The 26,625-nt window shown below is 37.2% G+C and overlaps 2 protein-coding genes across 10 annotated transcripts in view; one reads left to right on the top strand and one right to left on the bottom strand.

Moving 5' to 3' along the window:
* LOC122566687 overlaps positions 1-490 on the top strand; it is a 99,467-nt gene extending 98,977 nt beyond the window's left edge. The window contains exon 3 of the mRNA XM_043724310.1: positions 138-490. Within this exon, the coding sequence (XP_043580245.1) occupies positions 138-490 (353 nt within the window). The remainder of the gene's footprint in view (positions 1-137) is intronic.
* Positions 1-26,625, bottom strand: part of LOC122566686 — a 116,154-nt gene that overhangs the window by 29,485 nt on the left and 60,044 nt on the right. For 5 of the 9 annotated variants that reach the window (XR_006316588.1, XR_006316589.1, XR_006316584.1 and 2 more), the window contains exon 3: positions 16,923-16,991. The exons of 2 other annotated variants lie outside the window; for them this stretch is intronic. Coding sequence is in view for 3 of the 7 variants with exons in the window: in XM_043724301.1 (XP_043580236.1) it covers positions 16,923-16,991 (69 nt within the window). In the remaining 4 variants the exon portion in view is untranslated. Of the gene's footprint in view, positions 1-304; positions 647-16,922; positions 16,992-26,625 lie in introns of those variants that run through there. 2 more of the 9 variants (XM_043724300.1, XM_043724299.1) reach the window with 2 other exon arrangements.

Raw genomic sequence — 26,625 nt, 5'->3', positions numbered from 1 at the left:
GAAATTTTAGTTAATGTCCGAGCAAGCCAACTATTACGTGAACGAAAAATAATAATGATAAATAAGTAGGAAAGATAAGCGAACTCCTATTATACGAACTCCAATTATATAAATTGTTTGTTCTCCGACAATTTCAGATAAATGGAGTTGTCCTGCAACAGGACTGAGACCCGGAACATGCCATCTATTCATCGTGAAAGTTGAAAATCTAAAAATTTCAATTAGACTTGTCAATATCCAACAAACAATCGGCAATGGCATCTTAACGATCAACGGGGAAGAGAGAGACCTGAGAAGGAGAGGCCACTATACTCGCAGCCACGTTACGGTGGTTTCGTTTCTTGGAAAAGGAAGAAACGGTGGCAGCGATCGAAAGGGCGGCACCGGTGCTGTCGTCGATCCGCGAACGCACGATATCTGGCGAATCGATCGAAAGAACGGACACGAGTGTTCGATAACGACAACGCTTGACGCGCTTTCCCGACTATAGAAAGGTCTCTGGCGGCGGCAGTTGCCGCAAGTGTGCGTTAAAGAGGCCATTTAACCTTTCACAAGGTATAAGCGGGTCGCCATGCTCCGAGTTCCCACGCGACGGATGTTCCGCTGTGCGGCGAGGGTCGTGAAGAGCCCCAAGGGCGTTCGTGACCTAGGACAAAAACCCAAGTTTTTGAGAAAAATTCCTAATTTTGTTGCGTCTTGGGACCTACCAATTCTAACTTTTAATCGATTTTGATGTTATACAACGGCTATCAAAAATATTTCCGCACCATTTTATTTATTGTAGGATTGGACCTGAGTACTGTGATATTAAAGTTTGCATCGTTCAATAGTAGCATATGTATGCCTACAAACATTCACATACACATGATTTTTCCTGCCACTGTGTATATAAATATTTTTTCTTTATGTATTGATACGATTGTCGTAGGTTTGATAGCGTTCTATCTGAGTTATTCCAGTACGTGAGAGTCACCATAGTTCATTGAAACGATGCAAGGTAATCTGTATGAATATTCTTTCGTTTCAACTTGCACTTTTACTTAAATTGAGCAGTGGACTTCACATGCTCACATTCTATTATTTTTTTTTTTTTTTCTTTTTTTGTGGGAATAAAACTATTAATTAAGGATTAATTTAATTAATTAAGGACACATTGGAAATGGACTGTATTTAATTCAAGTTTCCACAGTTTCAGTCTCTGCTACGTAATTTATTTCATATATCAATCATCAATTTCATATTTTGTGGCCAAAATTTTGAACCATCTTAATTCAATAATTCGTTAAACATCTGTCAAAGTTTCTCGAGAAAATCGAAATTCCTTAAAAAAATTTATTAATTCGGTAAGTCTATTTCTGTCAGTAATCATCAGTTATTTATTTAAGGGTATCCATTTACTTGCTACGTTATGCATTTTTATTATTTCTTATTAATAAATCTTATCGTAACTGAGTCGCCGTACTGATATCAAATGTTCTTCAACTTGTGCATGCACGAAATGACATAGTAGCAGAGAGCAAACAAACGTTTCATATAACTGTTTATTTCAATTCGATGCTTTCGTTACAAAAATAAATATTTTATACTTTCAACACCCTCGTAAAGAAAATTTATGTGCATTTTTGCTGGTAGCAAACGAGCCAATTTCAATTTTAACGAATACAATAATTTATTGGATTCATAAGATTTTGTTCTGCAAATATTTTGTCGCGGAATAAACACATTTATCATCGATGCTAAATATATTTTATCATGCTACAAAAATTATTGAACAATTAAATATTCTATGAACAGTATTTAATAACGGACTATCACAATATCGAATATTGAATTCCAATAAAATATCAGAGAATCTCTCATAAAAATGAAAAGGGGAATGTGTGGATTAATATTAATAAAAATCACGATGAAAACGGATATTATTTTCTATCTCAAGGGTACATTGCATTATTTTATTCGTTAGATCGTTTCACAAATTGTTGTTTAATCAACTTAACCGAGCATTTTATAAAATATTACGCATCAATTTCCTCTGTGCTGCATTTTCTGACAAATTTACCGTGTATACCAGGAAACACAGTCCTGTCTTCCTTAAATGCAACTAATCAACTTTAAGATGGCTCATCTGCATATTCAGTGAGTAATTTTCTTGAGATGCACGGGAGACAAAAATTAAATAGTACAGCTGGAGTAAATGATGCCTGAAACTGTCATCTTGTTAACAATGAACACCAGCCACGCTGAGAAACGAACAAAATAAAAGTAAAAGCAAACGAGGAAAAAGGGAACCTCTCGACACTTTTTATAATTTGATATACCGAGCTTCAGGATCGATTTAATCCATTTTTAATTGAATAAATGGCACATGCAAAAAGAATGATAATAGCGGAAAGGTAAAAATATTTAAAAAGAGGTGGAAAATTGCTTGAATCGAAAAGATATAACGTTGATTAATGTAGCGATAAAAAGAATAATAAAATATAATAATAATAGGAACGAAGAGAGTAAAAAGAAGAAACAAGCTTCCTACATTTTTACTATTTGATAAATTTCACGTGCAAAGAGAACGACGATAACAGAAGGGTACAAATATTTGTAAAATATATTATTATTAAAATGTGAAGATATAGAATTAATTATTACAGTCGTGCAACTAAGTAAACAAGTGAATAGCTTCCTTTGTAAGTGAAAAGTAGAACACTCGATATCAGAGTGTACGTAAATGGTTCAGCCATTCCGAATATTAAATTGAAGGAAACAAAATCCGTATGACGCAGCTAACAAGTTAATTGGCTATGGCTTTGGTCCAGCAAACGAGAAATTCAACTTCGAATCTTGTTCCAACAATCCCATTAACTAGTTGACTGCTTTTACCATCCATAATTCTTAAAATTAGGATCTCCCGGTGTCTAAATCTTTAGTTTTAACTCGGTGTCTGCGTTATTCTTAATTTCAATCTCCCAGTTTAAATATAGCGACGAGTTTGGAGATTTTCCAAATTTTGGAGATGTAGAAATTTGGAAGATTTCTACATTCGTTTTTTGACCTCCAAATATTTTCTGCAACACTCACGCTGGACCGAGAACTATCGCTTCCAATATATACGTATCAACCGTGTTTTAATTAATTTCGATGATACGTTCAAAACTTAGAGGGAATATTCGGCAGAGAATATAATAACATTGCTATTAGATGTGTGATATAATCAAAAAGTTAATTAACGAAACGAATTTGGTTATCGATAGGTTAATTTAAAAATAATTTTCCAGATGAACGTGTCTCGGTCACAACAGTATAAAATTTTCTATATTCCTATATATCTGTCTGCTTTTAATCTACTCAATTACTTGTACAATACCATCATCGTTCGTAGTTTGAATGTTAGCAAAACGCATAGCAGTTGGTGACACTTTTCGCGAACGAAATCGCGCTCTCTAACCGGATGCCAACAATTAAGACAGGCAGTACGTTAAGACGTCCCTTCGAGTTCGAAACAGAAACTCCGGCGCGAAGTTATGAGCTAGCCTCGCCGGAAGTTTGCAAAGTCAGCTGCAGCGTTTACATTCAGTGAGGACATACCGAGGTGTTGCGGATCGATCGACAAATAAAACGCATTTTATAATATAACATACATATATATAGCACTTTAATAATATTATTAAGTCATCATTATTACTATTGAGATATGTATAATTTTTTGTGCTGGACTGGCTTAAACGTGCAGTAAGAATACTTGTATGCGAGTATTAGTGTGCGCAGCGTCTCAAAAACAGATGGATGAAAACTGTCCAGTCGTTAGAAGCATCTGGAAGGGTCGTCGGTTAACAGTCGGGTAAAGAAGAAAGTGCTGAGACGCGTGCAGATATGTATCGATAAATATAATAGAGATCGTGCATTAAATAAATGTATAACTATTCAAACATTAATTAAAAGTGTAAATTTTGTGTTCCCATTAACATTATTTCGGCTTCAAAGATCCAAAATTCTCAACAATTACATGGACGACTAATATTAAAGAAATACATGGATACTTGCGTATTGTTGACACAATGTAATTCAGTTCCGTAAATAGAGTCAGGACTTTGGGATTTTATCCTTTAGCGCATGAATCGTTAATTTTGGCTTTTTACGAAATTTTGTCGATCCACAAGCTGTTTTTAAAGGGCTTATGCACCTTGGTTTAACAGGTCCTTTTCGTTTTTCGCTATTCCCTTTTAATCATAAAATGATGTAAATCAACGAAATAAGAAAAATTTAGTAACATTCGTAATATCGTTGATACAAACTGATCAAATTGTCCACATACTTGTGAGCAGAAGCACACTTGGACTTTGAACTGAATGCATCATTTTAACACGCTCTGAAAGTTCTTAATTGCGTGTTTTCCCTGCCTTCTACACGTTCTCGCGAGTCTTTCTACTGTTATTTAGGTTCGCGCAGTTCTCAAAAGGAGAAAAGACATTTGTCTTGCGGCGAATTAAGTCATCGAGAATAACGTACCGTTGATATCGTTGATATTCTATAGATGTGAAAACACGTTTCTCGTCTCGTGGATTCTACGTGGCTCGGTATTCAAATCGCGCGAGTATTCGTGAAACACGACACACGTTCTACAAACGTGTGAGTTTCTTTGGCAACGGGGATACAAAATTCCAGGAATTCTGATTATTTTTGCTATTGCCGCTGTAATTAATTCTCCACTGGCATTAGGATACAGTACCGTGCAAAAGTTTCAGCCCACCCGGAGGAAATGTTTACCTATTTTCAGGATGAATATCTAATGTTACTTTAACTTCGTGTTAATTCGAACGAAATGCTTGTTCATTTCGACGAACGAGCCGCGCGTTCTTTTACTACAAAGTCGACTAAAAATTGTCTTCCGTAACAAATGAAAATTCCAAACGCTACGAAATGGTACGAACAATAAACAACACAGTATATAAATTGATTTCACGTCCACGATAAACCAACATTGCTTTCCCACAAATCCAATACACAAATCGTTTCGTTTCAGCTATCTGCTTTCTTTATCTTTATCCTGCAAGTTTCAGTCACGGAAACACAAACTGCTACTTTTCCCATGGCAAAAAAGTTAATACCAAGTCGCAATTACTTTCCCATTTCTTCTTCTCCTTGATATACCAAACTTCTACTTTTTATTCGCCGAACGCAAAATTCTTTTTCGTACAAAATTCGACCGCCGCGTTTGCCATCGGTTTGACGCAGTAATTAAAAATATAATGCCGCATTGTAATAGTGTGTTGCATGCTCCGCCGCACTATTACATGCTTCTCGTTATCACACCTTGAAATTTAATCAATCCGCCCGGTAGCAGACTCATTCTGGCTTCATTTACATGCACGTGGAACCGGATAGAGCCGCGAAAGGCGAAGGGCAGGCGGAACGAAGCGACCAGGATCGCGAGAAATTTCCGAAGAAAAGGGGGATCCACTCGAGTCTCGCTCTCTCTTTCTCTCTCTTTCTCTCTCTCTCTCTCTCTCTCTCGTTAAATCGTACGAACACCTACTTCGACTTTGATTAATTTCATGCGAGCGCGCGAGTAACAGGACGGCGTTACAACTCGTTCGACGAGTCGATCTGCCTCTTCATCCACCCACCAGCCTTTTCTCTGCCTTCCTACTTTACTCTTCGTTTTCTCGAAACCACCACAACCCTTCACAGAGTTTCCTCGACGCTTACCTTGCACGTGAAATAAAAGCTCGACCCGTTAGCTACTACGTGTACAATAGTACTCATTCTTTTGATTCTTCTATTTTTCTTCGATGTCAACATTGTTGCTTACTAGACACTTTTCTTTCGGATTTTAGCGTACGATTGTTCGAGTATAGACGCGAGTTCATTTTTTTTTAAGAAACTAAATTGTACGCGCGTTATTTTACTCTTGCATTATTTTTGCGCAGGGAAGATGTGTTTTTCTCGTGTTGGTATGGCGGCTGTTAATCATAATTTATATGTTGTAACTCGTATATTTACATTCATATATTAAATTATAGGTATACGTGTAAATTAATTTTTTTGAAATTGTAACTCTGTATGTACAAGTATCATACATATGTAAGAGCAGCTGTTGGTTAACTGGTTACTGGTTGGTCATTAAATGTTAATGAAGGAAAAAATCTGAAAGTACAGTAATTAAGGAACGGACGAAAAAATATGATATCACGACGAAGGATTATGTATCGTTAACATAAAAACAGATCTTATTAAGACACTTATTTCCATAACCACTTTTACGAAATATGTCTAGTCTCATCCTAATAAAATTATTTTAGTTGATCGGTCATTTCATTATTTATACGGTGAAAATTCCTTACGATACGTATAAATATATCGTATCAATGAAATTATTCCAATAAAGCAACGATCGAACTACGTATAAATGAAAAATTCTTTACGACACTTCACGACGATCTTAATGATTTATAAACTTGCCTGTTTTATACTGGAAAATACACGAACTATAATTTAATCCTATGTACAAAACTCGGTATCTAACACTATATCGGAATTCGCATAACTCGCGCGGGAAAACATATACATCAGCGACTCCCTCTGCTAAATCCTACGGTTTTAAAGTTTACGATCAATTTTTTTCCACGGCACACAGTTGCACCATCTCTCGCACAATAATTTCGTTACTGAAATCACGCGAACGATTTGTCTGAAGCAACCAAGTTGCATGCGACTCTTGCACCGTTCTCTCGTAGCAAACCGAAAGGTTAAGCCACGCTCACCCAAGCTGCACCTGAGATTAATTGCAACTTGGAAAGCACCGCTGCTATAATCCAACGCGTTTTTCCCGCCAACGTTTCCATCGATACGTCGAACGTTCCCCGGCATTACGAACCCTTATCTGTAATTTCCTTATTTGCAACCGGTCAAGAAACGTAAAATCGCGGATAAGGCAGAGGGAAAAGATGAGATCGCGGACGCTCGACTTGCCAACGTGGCCGTGTGCAATTTTTCCGAGAAGGTCTCTCGTAAATTCGCGAACCGGTGAAACACGGTTTGTTACAGCAAGTAACAAAAATCATGGATCACGAATAATGGAAATACGTATCGATGAAATTAACGCGTTCGTTGCGCATTCGACTTTTATTTCCTGCGATGCTGTTTAATGTAAATTATCGTAGAATTTTTCATAACTTCGGAATTTTTAATTCACGCGACACGACCGAGTTGGACGTGTTAAATACGGCTCGTTTGCTCAAAACCGTAAATATTAATTTCAATTATTTACTATATAAGCCGTGTGGTACAAGGATATACAACAAATAGACTATAAACTTTTGTACCAAATCATGTTTTTCAGAACATAATGGAAAAAGTAGAACCTCCGTGGAGAACTGTGTTACCTGTTCATTAATTATAAAAACCACTATATTTTGGATAGTTTATATATCTTTTTATATCGTGCGTATTTTGCGCAATTTTGTATTTTCCCTGGAAAAACAAATAAAACTCAAGTATGTAACACCAGTATCTACTAATTCGATTAAAATTCATCGACACCTATTTCCACTACCTGTTCACTTATTTTTGACCCCGATCGTATCGCGTTTAGCGAGTACACTACACGATAACTGTACACACTTAACGCGCAACATTGACACCACGAACAGCCAGGGACCAGCTGTAAACTTCGAGTCGGCTCTCGCAACATGGAATTTAATTCATGGGCGATAAAGTGGTCGCAAAGAATTTACGATTGATTGATCCGGGACCTGCCGAGCTATGGAAAGGATTGTTGGATATCCAGTGATCTATGCAAGCTATTATAAAGCGTGGATATTACGCTCGGTTATGTATCATTATGCATATTCCATTAAATGTCGGATGGTATACAGGGTGTTTCGTTATTTGTAGTTTTCTGTTGCTTTGGTTTCTCGAGTGTCATCGGGTGGTTTAGCGATTAAAAATAAGAATTGTGTAAATTCGAATTTTACTATAACTTAATAATAATTTAATTTAGATAAAGTTTAATAATAAATGATCTGTAGTTGTCGCGTGCAAACTTTCTGGTAGATGTTTCAATGGACGATCGGTATATGCATCTATCAATCAGAGATTAATTAATCATTAATTATTAATGCACGTACATTACGTATCTATGACTGGTATATTTCATTCATAATACGATCAGAAAGCATCATCCATACTAATTTATTCACACTTTTCTATCAATTTATAAATCATTTTAATGTATTTGAAACGTTTCGATTATGAACAGCCAGTCGAAATGTTGCAAATAATTATGTTCCTGTTATTTAAAGGATATCTTGCTACTAATCTGTCAATGGATTTTGTCAGAAAAGCTTAGAGTAGAAAGAGTCGTGGTTGTATATAATTGTGAAAAGAATTTCCCGAGTATCGCTGTGTGAGGATTTTTTGATAAAACGATTGTATAATGATAAGTAATTAATAATCGAAAATGGTAACGTAAACGATCTTTGATGAAGCAATACGATGTTTCGTGATACGTATTACGTGAAAGTTTTGAAAATGCTTGAAAGTAATTGGAAAATTAATTAGTTCGTAATTAAATGTGAAATTGATGAAACGTGGAGATTAATTCATCTTTGAACATGAATTTTGACTCTGCCCAACAAATTTAAATCCAGCCCGTAATAATAAGAATACGATGTCTGTTTGTCTAAAATTTGTTCAACCATGAAATACGAACGACATTATTTTCATGTACTTTATAATTAAAAACGTATGCTACTATTAGATGTTAGAAGTGTCCTTATGGCAACGTAGAAACGTATTAATTCACTGTAGAATCTCTACGTGCTTTATTATTTAAGAAAGATCTACGTATAGTATTTAATAATAATAATAAGAAGAAGAAGTAATAAAAAACTTTTATTATCTTTAAACTTGTATAACAACGTTAATCATTGATAAGAAAATATTATTGCGATAACGTTATGTCTTATGTCACGCGAAAAGGGCTTATGTTAGAGCAAATGCAACTTACATATGTTGTTTATGTATACTACATATACGCACGTCTACAATTAAAACTTGTAAACCTACATATTCGTTGCAGCTATAGTCTTGTTCTACGACGAAACTATTCTCATAGTCACGAGCATCATGCCTATAAGAATAATGCAGAACCGGGAGGAATAATCGATCGTTTGATGCTACACTTTCTTGGTTACAACACCCGTAGATCAAATTACGAAGGAAATTTGAAGTACTTTTGCAAACTTCCCTCGCAAAACTTTTAAGTAGAACAGTTATGATGAAAATTATTTTTTTACGACAGCTTTAAGATAATTCAAGAAAGATGTCGTTATTTATTTACTCGTTTTCCACGAAGCTCTATTTTCTATATTTAAGCAAGTGTTTGTATACGCGTTATAAATTAACGCGTTATACCTTCTCGGTTTATCGATGAGAGCGATCAAAGTTTCCTGAAATGGGAAAAGTCCACGGTAGAAACTGACGAGACACTGTAATGTGTTTAATCACATCACATCGAGGAAACGGTTTCTTCGAAGGCACGCTACTGATCTAGATTGTTCGGCCAATGAAGTTGCAACTTCCATAGACGAAGACTTTATGTTCCAATTCTACTTACTAAATTACTTCTTCTGGTTACTAAATTAACGATTCTTCGATTGTTTCAAGCGGAATGGCACGTGGTTATCGATTTGAATTAAGAAAAATTACCCTTCGATCCTGTAAATATTCATCAGTATGCGCATCGTTCGTGCGTCGTTATGTTACATGCGATACGATACACGATACGCTACACGTATGCTACATAATTCGATTAAACTCTATGCGGTGTTATTTTCGAATGGCGAAACTAAAAAACAAAAACAAAAACAAAAAAAAAAAAATGAAATTAACAGTTTGATCGCTGGAACGTTCGAACGAAACGATGAACGAAAACTTTGGCTTTAACCATCCTACCCCAGAAACACCCTTTTGAAATAGGAAAACGGCTGAACCCGAGAGAGCATCCCGCGAGGTATTGAGAAAAGCCGAAAAGTCACGGAAAGGGGTTGAGGGGAGTTGCGATTAATAACGAAGTTCGGTAGCTGGCTGGTGCGGAGGACGGCCGAAGGGAGGCCCGGTAGCCGCGATGGAAATTTCATAATTACTCTCGACCGAGGTAAAACCCACGCGGGATCATCCGCAAAACAAGTAAAGGGTCATCGGCGCAATTTACGATCAGGGGGCCCCCGGTGAAATGCATTACCATAAAAACCGCTCTAATCACGGGTACACGAGAGAGCAGAAGCCGGAGCCGTGTGAGCGAGCTGCGGCTGAGGCGGCGCGGCGTTGCACACAGGCCACCCAACCTCGCGATATTATATTTTAAAGAGCCGCGGCCCCGGCGTCGGTACGCGTACTCCACTTTATCCGTGCCGTACCGTGTAATAACCTCTGACTTCCTGTTCGTGTAAAGAGTCAGCTATACACACGCTCATTCACTATGGATAAAAGTGAATCGATAATGATACGCACTCGACAAAAATGGCGCCGCCATCAGACAGGCCGGCACTTGCGAGTGGCGAAGCCTGCCTCCTCCACCCTGTCTCCATTCCCTCTCCTGTTCTATCGTCTATATCGCGTACCAAACCCCCTCGTGGGAATAGAGGCGAAGCGCGTCGAACGTTCCGGCTGATAACCGTATTACAATTTAACGAGAAACCGGTGTCAGTTTTGTCGGTGCATAATGGCCGACGATTCGCCCGCTTACACCGGCCCTCGCTCGATCGCGCTTCAACGCTCCGACGAAACGAAACGCTGCGAGGAGCCAACCTGCACACCCGGATACACCAAACTTGCTGACTATTGCCCTCTTTCGTGATGCGCTACCCCAACTCCGAATTCACTCGCGTTCGGTGATCTGCACAACGATGGAACCAAGAGGATGCCATTCGGTGGAACCTACGCGTTTCGTTTCCCATTCTCGCCAACCAGACATCGATAGATTGTGCCTGTAGTTTATCGTTGCATAAGGATATTTACGTTTTAGGTTGTTGTAAGTTTCTTCAGCGCGGAGCATTAATTTCGACGATGTTAGAATCTGTATTTTCAATCAAACTGTTTAGTCTCGAAATGAAATAGTACGACGAATCTATAGGTTGACGACTTATTGACTTTTCAAATGCTAAAACAACACTACAGGACGCAAAACGTGCGAACGCAATGTATCGTTTCCTTGTATTTTATCGTCGCGTTCTTCTTCTTACGGACTTCACGGATGATAAAACGATTTAATATTGACAGCGAATCTTAAACTGTGTGGATTCAGCCAACAGTTGGATCAATATCGCATAAAAAAAGGGGAATTGTTCGTTGGTTGATTCTGCATTCGGTGTGAATGCCAATTTTTATTAACGAAATTGAAAATACGTATCACTGGCCTATATAGGTCACTGTAATAACCGCGTTGCAAAAAGAAAAATCATCTTTTCGGAATATAATACCCGTTACGATAGAACGAATGAAAGAAAATATGCTCCGTAATGCACAGTTCGTATCTCGTTATTATTTCAATGTAAATGATTCTTAATTATCTCTTTAGTAGCTGCTCTGTATAATTTCCATTCATTCAATTCGACAAGGATTAACAGTATTCCGTTACGGCTACGGTACAATTCTCATAAATATGAAATCTCAGTTCCTGTAATTAAAAATTACAGATAAAGATGGAATCGTTAAAATTTTCGATCGTTCTTTTAACAAGATTACATCTACAATGCAACGGGAGAATTCATATAGAACTAATTCGAGGCTAATTCAGAAGATTATATTGCCAATCTAAATTAATTCCAATGTTTACCAACAATCGTTAATTAAATTTTCTTGAAAATTAACCGCGTGTGCCTTACTGCAAAAACGAATCTTTTACACTCTCTCTGATTTTCTCTCCTTACTAATACAAATAATACAAATTATAAAATTTGAAAAGAATCCCTCGCCTGTACGCGCGCCAATTTCAAATTATTCGAAACTGGCGCACGAAGAACAAAGAAACTACGAAGTTCGTGCAGGTCGTGGTGGTCGAAGCGTAAGAAAAATTTCGCTGCTTTTTTATTCTCGCGTGAAAGGTATCATCGCCTGGAGCAAACGCCAAAGCTATTCAAATTCGCTATTTATTGTATTTTATCAACACACGCGTCCACGTTTCTTCCGTCTTCTCGCGCCCTCGTTCTTTTCACCATATTTAGGTCGCTTCGCTTTACGTGGTTTTAAACTATCTTTAAATCAGACCAATTTTAATTGACTAATTGTATACGAGATTTGAATGAAGCAAAAGTGATTTCGAATCTTTCTGGCTATTTCTGGTTACGAAGCTGATGGTTTCCCAAGCTGTAGTTAATCGCGTAAATACTCTAAAGTGGTATCTGGCGGCGACCGAGACAGCAGCTGTTCTGCTGTGTGCAATAATCATGCGATAATCATGTTGAACGATACAAATGGACGACGAAGCTGTGGCATAAACCTCTACAACGAGCTATACAAGACAATCTGTCTACCGAAAAACATTGATTTTCTTTCCAAACTCCGGGAAAATTGTTCTTTTTTCGCTTCCAATTGATCGTCATCTTGCGTATCGACGATAATTCACGAGATCGTACATGGTCTGATAAATAATAAAAAAGATCGAAGTGAAACAATTTTTGTCTGCTTTAACCACCAAGCACGGCGCATTTTTGTTTTATTTCCAATATATAGCATTTTGTTATTGTTGGACAGTAAGCATATGAAAAAATTACTGTTTACGATAATTACAACATCGCGATAGTCTCGTTCTAGTACGACGATGTTGAAACAATAATTCACGCGGCGAAGTTCCACTTATAATAGCCGTTAAGCGTTAATAACTTCTCTTCGCGTTTTACTTTAGTTTCGTATTGTCGATAACGTTGCCAATAAAAGAAATACGAGCGAATATTCACGCGAATCAGTCGCAGTTACGTCTGTTACGCCAGAATGCTGCGTTAAATAATTTGACGTGAATCGACTTAATCGTCTAATCTGAAATCGTAGCTGATATAAAAGTTGCTTTAAGGAGCACGTTAACTTCAACTTTATTTATTTTATTTCTCCACGAAGCACTGGTTTTGTAAACGGGCCTTATTCTAACTAGGGATCTGTGCCGACAGTTATCATAGACGGTGAGAAATGACCACGCGAGCCGCCCTTTGGAATAATGTTACAGTTTCGAAGATATCCTAGGGGTCTGACGTTAAAAATCTTAATTCTACTTTCCTCGGGCCGATACGTGGAAGTTTACGCGCGTGTGTCAGCCACACCTTACAGCTGCTTTGATCTTGGTAATTTCATTTTCTTGCACGCTGCTTAAGGGCTACGATGAAAAGCGTGATTAGGAACGCATTTTAGCGAAACGTAACGCAATTATTGTTATTTCGAACACGCAACCTGAGCCGACCCTATCGCTGGATGAAAGAAACGCGGAGCTACAACTTTTATCAGTAATTACACAATCTGCATAACTTCTTCCACTGCGAAAACGGTGTTAATGCTTCGCCGCCACCGATGCTTGTTTTTGTTACACGCGTCCTGGCCACTGATTTAGTGCTTTTGATAGCAACGCGCCCTCTTTAAACCCGCTGGAGTAATACGTAGCCGAAGCGAAAGGCATCGGGGACGATATTTTTCGCGCGATTATCGGGCCGCGAGCAAAATTGTTACGAAAATGATCAATGACCGGACGATAGTGACGCAGGTATACGCACACCGTCCATTTCGCGTGGAAAACCTTTGTTTCGAGAACTATATTTTAGCGTGAAATATATTCAAGATTGAAACTGCGAACGAAGAACTTGCGCGAAGAAATAATCGTTATGGCAGTCGTCGAACGATCTTTCTTTTTTCTTTCCTTTTGCGAGAATTCGTGGCACGAAGTTTACGGATTTGCGATTTAATTCTGACGTTAGTTTTGGACTTTTCTAAGTAGATAGAAACAGGATAGGACAGGATAGATAGGTAGGTAGGTAGGATAGGTATAGTTGAAATTTATGGTCTTTGGTTTTAATCGTAAAGTTGCTTCCAGATTTTTTTTTTTTTTTTATAAACGAATAGAAAAATTCTACGTCCGATAGTTGTATTTGGCATATTGTGCGGCTTGTGTGTTTCTTGGAACGATATTAACGACATTGTATATAGAATAGATACCCGATAAAACCACGTTTCGATTTCGATAAAATAATTAGTTTTATCAAAAACAGCGAAACGTTCTAACCAGTCGCAGAGAAACGTAATCTATTTGCAAATGTAGTACTTCTAGCGTTAATGGTGCATTGATTTTCGAAAGCCAATTTCTATATCGCAGTCAATTTTTCCCAGTTAGATTTTCTAGCCAAATTTTCTAGTTAAATTTCCTAGGAAAAGCTCGAATGGTAATAGACACGCGATAATATTTTATAATATACAATCGCAACGAATCATAATGAAAAGTAAAATCATCGTTGATCATCTTGGTATGTAATAATTTCGTAATTAAATTACATATCGCTATAAATAAGCAGTCGTTTGGATACTTTTGAGCGGCGTTGTACACAACGTCACGTACGCAAGAACGCAGCGTCGATCTTGCAACAAATCTATTTCCACGGCATGCAAAAACAGAAGACACGGCTAGCCGGGTAATGAACTAATCTAGCGAGCACCGACAGAGAGAAAGAAGACGAGTCGCGGCGCGGAGAACAGAAGCGGCGTTGAAGAAAGGACGGAGGGACGAAGAGCACTTTTGCCCTGGCTTAATAACATGAGTTTTTCCTGGCCGACTCTGGTAAACGGCGAGAGAAGAGAAAGGGACGCGGCCGTTGAAACGGCAAGGAACCATCCTGGGAGTCAGGTCCATGTAAAAGTCCCTTTGAAATTTTTGCTAATTACTTTACGCCACTGACCATGTACAATTTTAATTAACCAATGAATTTGGTCGTTACATAAATTCTAATGCCTTTTTCGTTATCGATCTTCGATGAAGTATCGTCGACTATCTGCCAACAGCATTACGTTATTTCTTAGTTGTCTATTCTCTTAATCATATTGTACTTTAGACGTCTAGTTTTTTAATTGCATCATTTTTTAGATGTTTGCTCCGTTAATCACGTCGGTTTGTACCACTCTGTGTCTTAGGTATTCTGCGAGAAAGACAAAGTGGTAATAGCAATTGAAAACACTAGGTTCATTTGTCTAGAGCAAGCACCGGATGCAAGCACGTACCAAAGATGGTTTTCGAGAAACTTTTACGAAAATATTCTGATCGCGTTCTAAAATTCACGGAGATTTTGTAAATCAGGTATAGAGAAATAAATGCTTCTAGATAGGAAGGAACGATAGAATCGTAAATACGACAAAATGTAACACGTTTCGGTTTGACATTCTTCGACGTCTACTTTTGAAAAAAAATGAAGATTATTGTTCGTTTAGGTATCGAACGAAAAGTTGATCAATGGTAGCCAGTTAATAAATTCAGATAGAGACAATTTTGGACTTGATTCATTACGGTTCTGATCCATTGATATCGACAGAAACCATTCAGATGGTATCAATATGCGTTGCAGTTTCATCATGCTTAATGACCCCTCTGGGTATAACGAATAATAATATGCAAATAAGGTTGATCTCGATCTTTATGGATACGATGAAGTTTAATAGCACGAGCAAATGCGAGTAGCATGGTACGCCAGTAATTAATCAAACACGTTACGAAAGATTACGTGAATATTTTATCGAAACGTTAATGCCGGGTAACGTAGGCTATACAATGTTAATAATTAATCGCCAATTGTGCCATGAAATGACTATGATTATCGAACGCCCTTCGTTTCCTCTATTTCTTTTTTTCCGTAACTATTGTATTTCATCGTTTGAGCTTATCGAAATTTTTTTGTCAACTGTACAGTCGATTACTACCGGTTACTACGGTAATACATAATTAAGACATTACAGATTATACATAATTAAAAAAGAAAAGACATATATGTATATGTATATACGTACTTCGATAAAAGGAGAAAATTAATTAAATTTCCTTTTGGTGCGTTTAATACGTTGCATCGTTACTCGGTGATGATAAAAGTGTTACAGCTCTCAAAAATGTGGATGAATAATGTTTTAATTCCAATATTTCTATTAATTGCAACAACGAGGCTGAAAAACTCGTAATAAAATCCTCTAGATAAACACGAAATTTCCAATATCGTATTTGTCGGATTTTTAAGAAACAACGCGCTTGCACCGTTCTTCCATTAACCCCATTAAACGCATAACCAGGAAAAACAATACGCAAAAGTAGAAAACGTAAAGCGAGCTTACCGAGATAAAATCGGCGTGGAAGGAGCAAAATACAGCGTAATAAAAGCAGGATGAAAAGAACGAAAGAGCAGGCAAAAGGGTAAAGTTATGAAAGGCTGAGTTCTCTCCTGAAGATAATGACAGTCCAACTGCGAACACCTCCGGTGACTGAGAACCCTGACCGTTGTTATTAAACTTATTTCACGCGGCCATCTCATACCCAGAAGCCCACAGACTGACGGACGAATGATTTTCTTATTCGGGCGTTTCGCTCGGCGATTATTTAAATGAAACGTTGACTTCGTCAGGATTCTATGGCGCGTAATGATGACGTCTACCTGGCCTGGGCCGCTAATTAATTTTTTGTTAATGCCGCTTACGAATTTTATTTCGGCCGGAGAAATTTAATAACATCGACGTTCGATGGTTTCGTCGAACGTACAATTTGGGAAAATTACGAGAAAACGAGGAAACTTTTGTTCCTCATCTTCGACGAAAGATTGTTTGCGGTATGATGGAGTATTCTTTTGGTCGGATTGATTTTTCTCGAGAGGCAAAGTCGCGCAAAGGAAGACGGAAAATCGCTCAAAGAAAGTTTTTCTTACCGATGCGTCGTTTGCTTCTTTTCGGTGAGCATCGTTTGCCAAGGTTTTACTTGCTTTTCTGCTTGAATCCTGGAAATGAGATTTTTGTTACGAAAGAGACATCGAAACACGTTTTCTTGTTCGATATATGAATAAGGTAGCAAGAAGAACAACGAGATCGGAAACGCAACCATGGATCAAACGTTTGAATAAAAATTACCGACTTGTCTTTCTATCCTTCTATCCTTCTATCGGAAGATACATTACGTACGGTAAAAAATGTACTCGCCTCGTAGAGTGCAACTAATATCGACGCGTTTACGCGGAAAGATGAATCAATTGTTACGATTTGCCACTCTTTAACGTTCCTATCTTACGAGAAATATTTGTTGCTGGACGGATGAAAAATTTGAGAATAACAGAGACAAGAAATACATCAAAAGTTAATGTAAAGAAAAGAATCTGAAACTGGTCGTTTTGAGTGCAACGGTTCCAGTGTTAATTCCCCTAGGTTCTGCAGCAATTATTAGCTTCTGAGGCGTACTATACACAACCAAAACGATCTTAATAACAAACAGCTCTTCCCAGTGGGTAGAAGTGTCCGTTCGGCGGGCTGTCATTACCACCAGGAGGCGACTCGCTTCTTCGTAACTTCTCTTTCTCTGCCTCTCCGTGATCTCTTTCTGCGTTTTCTGCGTCTGCTCTTCTGTTTTCGCTTATTGTTGGTCTTCCTCCGCGTCTCCATCCATCCAGCTCGTAGCTTTCTCTTCCTCTTCGTTCGTCCTTCTCTCTCATTTCGGTCTAACCTTTTCGTCCGTCTCGTTCGTTTTCGTTCCACGCGCGACTCTACTCGACCTCTGGGAATTTCTCCGGCAGCAGCAGAGATAATGACAGTCGCGAGGGTGGTCGGGTGATGCGTGACCACGTGCCGACTTCCTCTGCGTGAGATTGCATCTGAGAGCGACGCTACGCACTGAAAAATCCGACCGGGCAGATCGGCCACGAGAATGGAATTTCTCTTTCGCCAGGAGATGGACAACCGTGAACAGATGGAGAACGATTGGGCATGATAATCGCACGAGAGATCGGCCTACACACGATCGGTTCCGTAATGCTTGGTTCTTTTGGTGGTTCGGCTTAAGTCGTTGATTGTCAGAGAAAGAATTTGCGAAACGATTCATCAATCATGTTCGAGTAACTATGAAATAATATTAAACGAAGATCATAATTATCCAAGGAAAACGATACTATTGTGCTCTTTCTATTATTAATTTAATAAGTATATGAAAAATATATCTGCTATTATTATTTAATAAGAATAATTTCTTGTTCTTGCCTCTGCTCGTTCAACAAATTCGCCCACGATAACCAACAGTTTCGTTTCCACACCCCAGAACGGGAAAAAGCCAGAAGCCCTGACAGAGAAGTATAAAATCCGCCGATTCATAGCAGATTGGCCGCAATCGGTCCATTACGCGATATAATACACAATCGATTTCTTTCACTTAGAAAAAAATCCAGCCGCGTAATGCAAGCTATTAACACATGTTGAATTGTTTTCTCATCCCGACGAAGGAATTTGGATAATTGGACGTGCACTCTGGCCAGCTACTTCGATATTACGAATATATCGCCGTATATAAATCACGCGTATCTCGCGCGCCTTCTTTCCCAGACGCGTATACTCGTCTGTCTACATTCCTGTCCACAATTCCTTTACTTGTTTAGAGTATTCCATCTTTTTCCTCTAATTCTCTCCCTTTTCCTTATTTTTCTACCTTTCCCAGTCATTCGTCTACCCGTAGTTCCCGTTCAGCAGCAGCTACACGATCGTTTAATTACGTACCAAACTTTCTTGCCTGCTGTTTCTATTCGACCTTGGATTTTTATGTATTTGTGGGAAATTTGAAAGTGCAACCAATACATATAATATGCAAAAATATGTAAAATATTTAAAATAGGATAACGTAGAATTTAGTAGAGGTTTGGTAGATATAATTTTATTGAAAGATTATGTAGATGCACGTACCGATTAATTACTGTGTACATTTATTAAATTATATAAATTATACGTATAGATACGTCTTCAGTGTCTATACGCGCTTATAGTAAAAATAAATCTTCGTTGAAGTTTCGAATAAAAAAAAGAGAAAAAGGGGGAAATAATTTAATAGCCCATTTGTTTTATGTTTCCGGTGCTAAGAATCGTTGTCGTCAATTTTGTGAATCGTTTCAATTTTTTACTGCGAATCTGTTTATTTGTTTGTCTGTCGTTAGTTTATAAGGAATTGACAAGATATTGGAATATATGTATTATTGTTAAACTATAAATTATAAGATCGATGTGCTATGGAAGTTTATGTCACTATATTGGAAGAGCAATAGCATATGGAAAATTAAAAAAAAATATATATATATATAGAGATGAAATGGTGCGAAAAAAGCGAGTACGAGTGTGCAAAACGCGCAAGATTCGACACAATAGACACGAATTTTTTTCCAAACTCCCGGCGTTTATTGATGGGTTCGGAAAATAAATTTATATCAAATTTCTGCCTCCTACCTACGCGATATCAAACGCCAGCACTTTAAAAAGAGAAAAAGAAACAATAAATAAAACGAATAAACGCGTAACGATTTTGTCCTTGATATTCAGATTTCATCTGAATGATATTTTCATAAGGATTATAGGTTTTATACGGGAGAGGAATTATACCCAGATTCTATTAATTTTTTGTTTATGCGGGGTGAGATTAATATTTTTATTTATATGGAAAGAAATTTGATGAAAAGAAAGTCTAATATATTTGTCTATATATTGTACAAAGAAGGTGTAGAAGATAAATTAATATATATTTTCAATAATAAAAGATAATTCAAGATATTCAAAGAATTTCAAGATAATTCATAGAGATAAAAGATCATCGTAATTCTTTAGAATAGAATTCCAAACAATTGTAGTACCAAAAACCTGCGAGTACTTGGTAATATTAAAAAAAGATAAATGTACATTTCGAGCTAACATCCGCAGAAACAATTATCACCCTGTCGAATAATGAAGGATGCAAATAAATTTCTCTTCTAAAAAAAAAAAAAAAAAAAACGCATGCTTGAACAAGGACGTTAAACCAGAATTTCAATCACTCGCGACCATTACGTACGATATGTCCACATTCGACCAAAACCGAAACAATTGAACTTCATAGTCCAATTAATTTCAGTAAAATCGATCCTTGGTTACCTATATTATCCTGCGATATGGGCAACGTAAACGACAAACAAAATTTCAGTCAGAGTAATAAAGCAAGCAATATTCAATTCGTCTGCCAATACTAACCAACTATAATACCTTCTTGAGAAACTATACTCCATTAACAAAATGAAGAGGCAGCTAAGAACCTAATAAGTAAAAATGAGCCAAAGAAATATTATTAAGATTACTCTGTTACTGTAAGTACATCATTTCAGTTGATTACTTGCAAGAATTAACCGAACGTTCTACACGAACGAATTAAATTTCACTTTACAAACTCGCAGAATAATAAACCACGTAAACCCTGAAACTGTTGAGTTTAAAAACTATCCTAATCTCCAAATGTACTTGAAAAATACACATGGAGGGTCTGCAGCTACGTCTTTTCTTATCTAAGTTCGATCTTTCAATTAAAAATATCTCCTTTTATTCCATTTAACGATTCCAGCCTATTTGCAATACACTTAATTCCGCGTCTAATCGAACATAAAAAATTTTGTTTAGTCCATCGAGATATTTCTTGCAGAAAGTAAAAAGCTAAAAAGATTCGGCGTTCATATACATACATATAAATTACGTTAAACTTCGTACTGCAACGAGTGTAATATTAAAAATCGGTGAAGGAGGAAACGCGTAAAAATTTTGACGAAGCGAGATATTGATTTTTAATACAATAAATTAACTCCACTTCCCGGTGAAATAGTGGTGACGTAAGTAGGTTAGCGGTTCTGATTCGTCGACGTTTTCTTGAGAAATCTGGATGCAATATAAAATATCCTCCGACGGAGCTGCGTCGTAAAACTTTCTGATTCCTTTGATACGCCGAAAGAAAAGGAAATGCGGGTGATCGAGTGCATGCACACGATGAAGCGCCTGCTTACATGCGACTTCAGACGATCTATATACACGAAATGGATAAGATTTCCATTTATACACATTTGAAGACACTCGTCGAGATGGAAGAAAGCGGTCGCGGATGAAATATATCTTTGCGTATCGGTGGAAATTACTCGGCGTGCGATATTTTTTATCTTCGAGATGTGATTCTCGAGATTCGAGGATCTGTTACGAAATGAGAAGCTACTGGAAAATTCACTGGATGTGCCACGCTCTTAATGAGAAAATTTATCCCGGAAGAGTTACAGTTCGTCGCCTTAAGAAGATTTGATTCGAGTTTTATACAGATTTCGATAAACAAATCGGTTTGCTTATTAATATCGGCACATTGCTCGTATGAGCATTATTCTAGAAAAATTTAATATAATTATTCATTCTGAATGGTACAAGAATCGATATGGTTGACATTAACGCATATATTCTGCCGCTTCGATTATTTAATCGCGAGTAGTATGCTGTATCGATGCAACTATTGTATTTTTATTCTTGCGTATTTCGACGAAATGGTTTACAATTAATAATACAACGGAAACAACGGACAATGTGTAAGAATAAATATTATCTAAAACGAAGAAGTTTCTTGGTGAGAAAGAAAGATGCAATTGTAGAGGTGGAGTGGTCACATTTTAACACGTAACAAGGAACATATTAAAAAAAGATAAGAGAAAAGGATAAGATGCAGTTGTAGAGTTGGAGTGGTCACATTTTAACACGTAACAAGGAATATATTTAAAAAAGGATAAGAGAATCGTAAACGACAATTGTTTAAGGGAGTGTCCTGAATTAGAATGTTCTGAGACAGCGTTTCTTTGTGATTTCTTTTAGAAGGGAAAGAAAGAAATGAAGTTATTGAATCCTGAGGTATGATTTTATATATATTTAACAAATACAAAAAAATTTGTTTAAAGTAAAAAAAATTGTAACAGATTTCTAAGCCTGTTTCATGGGCGGATCCACCTCGTAATTCTTGACTGAAGCGAAAAACCAAAAAAGGATTAAATATATTTTTCTTCTGGGTGAACTAAACAACGGCAGAAAAAAAGGTCTAAAAAGAGTTCTAAAGAAAATCACAAAGAAACGCTGTTTTAGAACATTCCAATTCAGCACAGCCCGTCAAACGACGTGCCATTATGAAAAAGTAGGATTATACGAAGCGATATAATAAGGTTATTTAAAAGAAAAGAAACTCGCGAGGCTACCAGAGCCATAAATTTGACGATTATAAAAGTTAATCGACGACATTATTGAAGCTACTTAGCCACAAGAAGGCAACGATATTTGCAAACATAAATTTTATCGGCGTGCCATTTCAATTCGTTCCGGCGGAACGAAGTTTTTCAATTTGATTTTCGCGAAAATCCGAGCAACAAATTATTCTCATTGACAAAGTATTGCTCAGTGGATTATTAACAGCGATCGTAATAAAAGATCGTTTCGTGTCGAGCACGGTGTTGGTCGTCGCGCAAGCACGGACACGAGCACGTTTTATAGAGGATTCCGCGTGGCTTTTGCGTGTGCCCGCCGAGTGGAAGTTACGCACAAAAAGATCTATCCGGGATGCACGCAGTCGTAAAATCTCGATCCTCTCGAGTGGATTCGAATGGCTGTTCGCGAGAGGCGCACGTAACCTAGCCGTCTCGAAGCGTTCGTACTTGGTACGTACGTATACACGCGTGTAAAGCCATAACATAATATCTACGTTATACGACAAAGTTGTAAGATATTTAACAAAGGGAGATGGAAAAATATTGTAGCACATTATTTTAAATAACATTTTCCATAGAGAGCGTGGTCGGGAATATTGTAAAGGCCGAGAAAGGACAGCGGGTAGGTTCTTATGCGAAAATAAATCAAAAATGTAGGATACAGTCTGTTCGTTCGAGATATATTTTTTGAGAAAATTAATATCGACGATTCGTTCTTTATACGCGTATATGTGCAATACGTATTTAAATAACTAAAATATCAATAAGATAGCCATAAATGTGTAAGTTAAGTTATAGATTATGTACGGCAAGATATTTGCTTCTTTTTTTTTTAAAGAAATTAATTAATTATTGCGAGATGTGTATTCTATATTTCGTGATTTATAATTTTCTACATCGCGGTCGTTATCACACGTAATATATTTCATTATAGAAATACGTACTTGTTCTTAGGTCTGATTTGTGAAACCGTATCTATTTGTGCAGCGAATGTGTTAAAAAAGGGCGACAACGGCACAGTGCCGTGTAGAAAATGACAAAGATCAAATTCTTGTCGCTTAGAGTTCAGAAATAACGCACTAAATCAACCGCTTTGATCTATTAAGTAATTAAATATGCAAACTCTGCTAAGTAGAGCTCATAGGATCCTTGAAAGCGCCGTTGGAGGGACGTCCTTGACCGATCAGATCTTTTGACCACAGGTATAGCTAACGCGTCATGTATTTTATAAAAAATATCATTTATATATTTGAAAAAAAAAAAGAAGATAATATCGTTTGATCTATGTTTAAAACGTGTGATACTTTTGATAAAATAAAACAAAACCTAAATAGCAGTCGTATGAATGAAATCTATTTCATTTCAAACTTTTTCCTCCGACTAATTAAGAAGCGATTCGATTTATCTATTATACTAATTAAGAATTCGATTTATCTATGTAAGTTACGTGAAATTCGGGTAGTTTATTATCTTCAAATATCATAGCCGATTAGGTTATTGACTGAGAAATTGGATCTACTTCATACGAGCTTCAGCATCTCGAAATGCATCGGCGAAACCACTCGAACGAATGGTAAACGACGTTCTGAGAAAAAGTTACAGAAACAAAGGCACATAGACACGCAAAATATCCAAAGTGGACTATTCGTTTTAACGTCTAATAAGTAAGACGAATCTCTGTTTTAAATTCCATCTATGTCACTGTAAGAAATGTAAGTTTATCCAAGAGGACCACAGCGAACGTGTTAAACGTCCGTAGTTTCCCAACGTATGGTTCGGATCGAAGGAGAACGGAAAAAAGAAGGAGTAGGAGAAAAAAAAGTAGGAACCAGGAGGAAGGACGGAAAAAAGGAAAAAGGAAAAAGGAAAAGCCGATTAGATAGTGCAGATCACCGATTTCTATATTGTCGCTCGTAGTCGAATCCCTCCGTACGGCGTGTTAGATCGAATGGTTTTATCCAAGCGAATAATCGTCCGACAGGAGAAGCCGAAATCGGATCAGCCTTAATCGAGCATACCGCGTCCATCTCTTAACAAGTTTCATTGTAACGTTTAATATTTTCCGCCAATATCCAGGGAAATATTTTCTCGCTGTCCGTCGCGCCATATTTTATTACCGGGCCGGACCGGCGCGCTCCACCGGCAATAAACTAGAAACGTAACACCGAATGGACATCGTTTACAACGAGATGACACATCCCAGGATTTCCCATCTGCTTATTTTGATTTATTACTCTCAGCCCGTTACGTTTAATTCTCTTGTCTGCCGATCGAAAACCTCTCGCGTTTCGAACGCCAACGAAACAAGCGCGAACAGTATCGAGAACGTTTTCGATGATTGGTCGACGATCGAAGAAGTCGGCTGGATCGAGGACTAAAAGGGAAACTGGTTGATGCAGGATTTCCCTTTCCGAATTCCTTTTTTCTTTCGTTCTTCTGTTTTTTTTTTTTTCTTCTTTTTTTCTCTTTTGGTGGGAAAGGGAAGAATGACAACAGAAGAAATCGGCTGGATAGAGGATTAAAGGGAAACTGGTTGATCCACGATTTTATTTTTTTTCTTTTGTTTCTTTCTTTTGACTCGCTCCTGCAGAAAAATTCTCCGCTTCCAGTATTTTTTTTTTTTTTACTCGCACGTGTTCGACGAGAATTTTTTGACACGCATTCAGCAGTTCCGGTATTCTAAAAGTTTTTCAACGTTTGATCGAAGTGTCAAAGTATTGAAATATATTAAAAGCACGCGCAGAAAATGCGATACGATCGCGTTTGTTGACTCTCTGATTGCCATGTTATCGAGTGGTTTGAAAGAGCAGCTTCGATATGATATAGTTGAGAAGGGAACAATTACTAGATTACTACGTATGAAGCTTTATAAAAATGAATAATAATTTGGTGAGATCTTGCAAAGACAAAGCAACGGCATGATCGATATTTTGACAATTAGAAAATTGCATCTTTCCACTTTAAATCTGCCATATTGAATTGCATATTAAAAGAGAATGAAACGAGAAATCCTTTCCTAGTATTTCGTAACGCATCATTTAATAAAAATTTGAAAGACTGTGACCTGATCCTATTTCCTTCTTCCAATAGGAAGAATCCGCAACAAGTAATTTAAAACTTACTCTTTCTGAAAGATTTTCGGCAAGGGAAAAAATTACTGGCCATAAAATAATTAAAGCACAAATGACTCACGATTAATAACTCGTAACGTAAGATAAATATGCGTATCACTTGAAAATATGAAACGTGCTCAACTTCGCCATGCTAGCTTTCATAGCGTTCCATAATCATTCTAAAATGTCTAATAAATTATTCTAAAAATCTAGCAAATTTTCTAAACGTCATATACTCGAAATACTTGAATGAATTAATACCCAAAATCACGATGTTTAGGTAGTTTGGAATAAAAAGTAGGCAGAAATCGCAACGCAAGAATTGCTACGCACAGTATGCGCCATAATTTCCTTGTAATCGGTAAAATTATGAATTTGCATCATGACAAGACAATCGCGAAATTAACCAAAATATTTCTGAAATGCAGCAGGTTAACCGGAGATATGTAAGTTAAAATATCTGTCGTGCAAGATTTCCAGGGATTCAGAAGAGCGGAAGGATCAAACGATCATGTTCGAAAGGAAAAAGCGAAACGCCAACTCCGTCGTAACGATTCGTGCGTGCACGCGTGAGTGCGTGAGTCAGTGCGCTGTCACGCAGCCCGCCGAAGAAGCGAGGAAGAACCAAAGAAGATCCTATCTGCTCGAACTGGCCTCGCCATTAGTGTCACGAGAATAGGAAGGACTTACGTCCGCGGTGGGGCTACAGCTACAGCGTGCTACAAAAGTAGAAGTTTATTTGGCTCAAAGTAAAAATCTTACATACCATTTGTAATTGTATCGCGTAAAGTTTAGGTAACTCGTTTGGTTGATCTATCGAAATTTGTTGGTCCACTGGATGGTTAGTTCGTTTTCGTTGTAAGTTAAAGAAAACGTCAAAATTTATATGGATCGAAGATGGATAACGATAGTGATTTAACGTCATATAAAACAGAGGTCTTCCCTAAATCGTTGTATCATTGATAGTAGGTTTTATTAGTATTAATAGTAGCATAGTAGATTTTGAATAAATTTCATAGAATTTTGTCAACGTTGAATTATAATTTAATAGGAAATTGTTAAACTTCTGGATCGATTTTAATAAATAGTTCTGTCATCTTTTACTGAAATTTTTCTTCGATCTGTACGGATTTTGAAATTAGTCAAGGTAAAATAATTTCGCATATGGAGATGATTTTGTTAACGTAATTCGATTAACCGGCGACGTTTAGTAATTTACTGGATGAATTATCTTGGTATTTCAAAGGAAAAAGAAC

The sequence above is a fragment of the Bombus pyrosoma genome, linkage group LG4, assembly GCF_014825855.1.
Source record: "Bombus pyrosoma isolate SC7728 linkage group LG4, ASM1482585v1, whole genome shotgun sequence".
NCBI lineage: Eukaryota > Metazoa > Arthropoda > Insecta > Hymenoptera > Apidae > Bombus > Bombus pyrosoma.
Note: the sequence above shows the minus strand (reverse complement) of the source record. Positions and strands in the feature narration are given on the sequence as shown.